The sequence below is a fragment of the Tenrec ecaudatus genome, chromosome 17 (assembly GCF_050624435.1).
Source record: "Tenrec ecaudatus isolate mTenEca1 chromosome 17, mTenEca1.hap1, whole genome shotgun sequence".
Taxonomy (NCBI): domain Eukaryota; kingdom Metazoa; phylum Chordata; class Mammalia; order Afrosoricida; family Tenrecidae; genus Tenrec; species Tenrec ecaudatus.
In genome coordinates, this window is record NC_134546.1 from 85,960,394 (window position 1) to 85,966,413 (window position 6,020).

The 6,020-nt window shown below is 56.1% G+C and overlaps 1 gene segment (V, D, J or C); it reads left to right on the plus strand.

The window, feature by feature from the left end:
- Positions 1-610: 610 nt before the first annotated feature.
- Positions 611-4,411, plus strand: LOC142430563 (immunoglobulin heavy constant gamma 1-like). The segment is given in 6 exon segments: positions 611-650; positions 1,003-1,062; positions 1,169-1,495; positions 1,577-1,884; positions 4,026-4,154; positions 4,331-4,411. Coding segments are annotated over 6 exon segments (945 nt in total).
- Positions 4,412-6,020: the final 1,609 nt, after the last annotated feature.

Here is a 6,020-nt window from a genome sequence, read left to right on the forward strand (position 1 = left end):
AATGACAAGCCTACCATAATGAAGAGCATCAATGAATGAATAAGGATAAGCTTGGCGGCGAAGATGGGGCCTGAACACTGAATCAGAAGGAGCCTTGGTGGCACAGCTACAGAGGCCTTAGAGGAGGTAGGCAGAGCAGGCCCCACAGCCTGGCCAGGGTGAAAGATCAGATGTAACACCCACACAGGGAGGTAGGAGACTTGGCCACATGGATTGTCTGAAGCTATCTGGGGGTACCACGGGGAGAGGGAGAGTCTGAGAGATGCCAGGCAGAGCTGGCTCCAGTGGTCAGGGCCCAGCCAACCTGAGGCCAGGTCTGGTAGGTGAAGCCACAGCCAAGCAAGTAAAATTGGAGATGCCCCAGACCAGGGCCCATCCTGGGGTCCGCCAGGGAGGAAGCCATGACAGAGGTGTCAGGATGGGGCCAGGCCTGCTCCTCGGGGTGTGGGGCAGGTGTGTTCTTCAGGAATGGGCACCTAGTTCCTGGGGCGCAGAAGGTCGGGTGTGCGAGTCTGTTCACGGAGGCACTCCTCTCTTGTCTCGCAGCCACTGTCACTGCCCCGTCGGTCTTCCCAGCTGACCCAGCCAGGTCTATTCCTGAAAAAAAGTCATGCACACACCAAGCAAGACCACAGTGACCAAGAATACTGGTAAGACAGAGGCAGGCTTGCGAGCATGAGCCTCCCAACACCCTCTCCCCCCCCCCTTAACAAATCCACAGCAAACAGCTTTAGCGTCACCCTAGGGATCTAGGTGCAGGGCAAGTGGTGGCCTCTACCTACCCCACCCACTTACAGGGCTCTGACTGTGCCTTCCTGGTGTCCCACTGCTAGATATTAGGATGGGCACAAGCTCAACCCCTATAGCCCTTCCTCTAGACCAAGAGTCAGTGAATCTTAGAACTACTTACAGCAACAGGGAAGAACCTGGCTTTGCAAATCAGGACACCTGTTTTCATTCCACCGAGTGAACCTCACCCCTGTCTGTCTGTTCTCTGTTCAGTACCCAAAGCACCAACTGTGGAGAACCAGGAGAATGTCAGAAATGCCCCCCCATCCACAGGTAAAATGAGCCACAGCCTAGCAACGAAAAGCCAGCTCCAGTAGACAAGCCCAGTCCACTCCTCAAGCCCTGGCGCCCGGTCACTCACCTCAATTCTCCCCACCAGGTGAGGTCCCAGGAGGACCCTCTGTCTTCATCTTCCCACCCAAGGCCAAGGACACCCTCATGATCTCCCGAACCCCTGAGGTGACGTGTCTGGTAGTGGATGTGGGCCACGATGACCCCAATGTCCAGTTCAGCTGGTTCGTGGATGGCAAGGAGGTACACACAGCCAAGACTGGGCCGAAGGAGGAGCAGTACAACAGCACCATCCGCATGGTCAGTGTGCTCCCCATCCTGCATCAGGACTGGCTCAAGGGCAAGGAGTTCAAGTGCAAGGTCAACAACGGGGCCCTGCCGGCACCCATTGTCAAGAGCATCTCCAAGGCCAAAGGTGAGGTTTCATGAGAGTAGAGGGGGCGGGCAGCTATTCCCTCCCCCCTGGGATTAACGTCTTGCTACCCCATCCCCACAGGGCAACCCCAAGAACCCCAAGTGTATGCCTTGCCCCCACACCGAGATGAGCTGACCAAGACCAAGGTCAGCCTCACCAGCCTGGTGAAGGGATTCTACCCCTCTAACATCGATGTGGAGTGGAAGAGCAATGAGCGGCCTGAGGCCAACTACGTGAACACGCCTCCGCAGACCGAGGGCGATGGGACCTACTTCTTGTACAGTAAGCTGACGGTGCCCGGGAACGTCTGGGAACAAGGAACGACTTTCCACTGCGTGGTGATGCATGAGGCCCTGCACAACCACTACACCCAGAAGGCAGTCGCTCGGGTAAATGAGTGTGGACGGGCTGCCTCCTCTGCTTTCTGGGGCCCCGAGTGCACATGGAACCTCCCTGTAAATGCCTGCTTCCCGCAGCAGATTCACTCTGAAAATAAAGAAGCCAGCTCAGTGCTGGGGTCCTGCGAGACTGGCATGGTTCTTTCTGAGGCCCACGGGAGCCCGGTTCTCCCAGTCTAAGGGTCAGGTGGGGCTGGGGACAGCGGTGCCAGTGCTGAGGGAGAGCACGGAGAGCCAGTGCAGGGACAGCTCCTTCTGCAGAAGGGCCCTCTCTGCATCCCAACTCCAACCAGCAACTCCTCTCACCTGAAGACAGTACCTGGGCTCAGGGATGCTCCTGGCAGGCGGCCTCCCAGGGCTTCTGTCCACCGGGCCTGTGAGAGCTCCCCATGGTGGCTCTATGTCCACGTGGAAGCCCCTGCAGGTAGAGAAGGCGCTTTCATTTCCACTGGTCCCCCATGAACAGAGCTCCCCACATAGCCACTTGGCAGCCGTGCACTGACCAGACAGAGACTCACTAGACCCTGAGTTGAGACCCATGGAACACAAGCCCTTCCTGCCAGAGATCCGTCTAGCATCCACGATCTCCACGATCCACACGACACCCACCTGCACCAGCACGGACACAACCACAGTGCACATGGCCACACGTACACATGCAAATGCACAGGCACATTTTATTATGAATGGGTATCTACACATGAGCTCTCATGGACCAACTCACATTCATGTGCATAATAGCCCACATGCAGGCATGTGTACACACAAACGTACACCTCTACCCATGCACACACGTGCAAATGAGTACACACATGTCACATATGCACTCACCCACATTCAAGCCCACACGTGGGAGGTGCAGGCACACATGCAGAAACATACTGTCATGCGGGCACTCAAGATCTGCAGGTCAACACTGAATAGTCACCTACACACCTAGGCAGACTTACACATACGTAGATACACAGGCACACAGCTACAGAGACACACAAGCACACATACATGTATGGAGGCACACATACACAATTATAGCCACAAGCACATGGAATGACATGTACTCACCGAAGGACCCACTTACACGCATGTGCACACTAGTGCCCTCATGAATGCCTGGGCACATATGAATTCAGACACATACACGCTCATACATACACACACATACAAACACGTGTGCGTACACCTGGACACAAAAAACACATGAGTCCTCAAAAGAACTCGGGTTCACACATAGGCGTATCAGGGGCATGAGAACAAACTTATGGGCCTCACACATGAATAAAGGCATAAAATCTCCCCTGGTGTCTTGGGGAACACAGTGCTGCGATCCAGAAATAGGCTCACCAGCCGCAGCCCACCACCTGCGATGTTGCCCTTCCCATTCCCACTCATGGGAACCTGATGAGCCCAAGGGAGCCTGGCCACCTGCAGATCTGCCAAGCAACCCTCCACACCAGTCCTCTAAGCCTTCTCCAGCGGGCAGCTCAGCTGGGCTCCCCAGAGCCCCACACTCCCTGCCCTGATGGCCACAATCACCACCACCTGCCTGCACTCTCACATGCCTGTCCCTCATGGCCAGAATCACATGTCTTTCACCAGCCCTGACACCAAGGGCTTCCTACTCAGCACTGGGCTTCCTTGGGAAGGAGGACTCTCTGGCCCTTCTGGCCCCTGGGCCTTCACTCGAGGGTGGGGGCAGGGGCTAGGGGCTCGGTAGAGGAGGCAGCTTCAGCGTGCAGGAGGACTTTGAATGCCCCTGTCCACAGATGGCCCCTTTGAAGCCCTGACTGCCCTGTGCCCGTGGCATGCCAAGGGAGAGGTGATGTTGGGCGGGATTGAGTGCAGACATGGGCCCCAGTGGGCAGGGACCCAAGCTGTAGGTGAGGAACTACCCGTTTCCACAATAGCCGAGTCTGAGGACAGAGCAAGTCCTTTCCAGAGAGCTCTAAGAACAACCAAAATTGGTTGACCTGGGGATTCCGTTGGCCCTGACCTTCCCACAAAAGGATTAGAAGGCCACCCCCTTTTCGATGGGCCCCTATCACCAGGAAATGCCTGCACACCAGTCCACCTGGTACTGAGCTAGCCCGCATTCTCAGGGTCATATATGTTGACCGCTTTTCCCCTATCCAGAGCTTTATCCTGATGAAAGTTGTGCAGAGGCCCAGGACGGGGAGCTGGACGGGCTCTGGACCACCATCTCCATCTTCATCACCCTCTTCCTGCTCAGCGTGTGTTACAGCGCCACTGTCACGCTCTTCAAGGTCGGCATCTCACCACCCTGCCCCTCAACAGCCCCCCCAACCCATTTCCCCGCATTAGGGTTCTTCCACCCAGCAGCAGAGGCCCAATCAACAAGGTTGCCCACTTGAGAGGGGTGGGCAAAGCATGGGTCAGGTTGGGGATGCCCTGCTCATGACCATCCCCATGTCACCCACAGGTGAACTGGATCTTCTCTGTGGGGGAACTGAAATGCACCATCGTGCCCAACTACAGAAACATGATTGGCCAGGCAGTCTAGGGGTTGTTCTGAGAGGAACACACCAGCAGCCTTGTCCCCCTATGACCCTGAGCAGCTTGGCCTCCATCCAAGCCCTGTGCTGACCTCGGACCCCACTGGCTCACCTTATTCCTATCAATGAACTGCAGGACATAACACAGAGCTCTAGATGGACAGGCTCCGTCCTTAAACACCATGTCCATTTGAACCAGGAGCACCACTGAGACACCACATTTGGAAGAGTGGGCTATGGTTTCTTGTGTCCACTTGGATCAAGTCAACAGGGTTGGGGCCCAGGGCAGAGATGCGGAGTCTCAGAGACCCTGGGCGGGTACTTCCTGGACCACGGCCAGGGAACCAGGAGCACAGACCGTAGGTCCCTCACCATCGTGTCTGTGGTCCCACCATGAAGCACTGGTGATGTTCACTGGGGCACAGAGGGTTGTCTCTGGCTTGGGGAAGGGCTTCCCATGAGATTTCCGACTGCTGCGGTGCCCTCAGGTGTGGGGCTCAATCCCAGGGATAGGTGACCTAGTTTCTGTTGCTTGGCACAACGGAGACAGTAACAGCATCCTGGCCACCTGCCATCCCATAGTTTCATCCAAGGGGCTGACTAACGCTCCCTGGAGGAAATGGGAATGGTCTGGCACAGTTCACGGGCAGCGGTCTGTGGTGAAGGGGGAATCCATGCCAACCAGGAGGGACATAAGATTCCAGGGTCAAGTGGCTGAGAAGCCCCCTTTAGAGACACCTGGCTGCCCTGCTTGAAGTGACCAGGGCTTGTCCTGGGAGATGGCAGATTGGCTTCTAGAAAAGGAGGCTGTGGACAATGAGCATGGGGCTGGAATATGATGGGACTCCAAGGGCTGTCCTTTGGTCAGCAAGGCCTTGATAGAGAACTGGGGCAGACAGGTCTTGGGGCCACACTTCTCTGGGTTACCTGTCTCCCATCTTGCCTTTGAGCAAATGCCTAGCCGAGTCCTGCCTCAGGCCACCCAGAAGGGCCGGCCGAGTCTTCCTGCTAGAAGAAAAGTGGCCCAGCTGGAAGGAAGCCATGCAGAGCGAGGACAAGTCCCTCTCCTACACTGCTCTACGGAATTCGGTTCCATTTTCTGCAGCCCCTTGTTTGCATTTCCTGGAAATATGTTGTCCTGGTGTTTGATTCCAATACAATGGCCTCAGCCAGTTGAGTATATCACGGAGACAGTCTTTCTACAGTGACACCCATTGAGTCTTTTGGGGCCAGACCCTTCCTTCTGACCACCCAGCCACAGGCCCAGTGCATGAGCCCTTACTCACATCCCTGCACTGGCTTCAGGCCCCCACGCCTCCTCTGCATTGGCAGACTTTCTTCCCCAGCTGATGAGTGACCATCAGGCATGCTCTCCATTTGGTCCAGGGCAGGTCCCAATGACAGTGCCTCCTTTGTCAGAGGGACTGTGCTTTGCTCTGCCCAGTCATTTGAGTGACCAGTTCTCCATCTATTCCAATGGGACCAGCTGGTGGAGTATTGCAGGCCAGGAACAGTGACACAGGGTCTGAGTTGGGTGGTGTGAGGAAGATTAAGGAGCATGCTGGTGTCTGGGGAACAGAGCCCCTAGGAGCTGCATAGACTTGTCCCGTGTGTCCC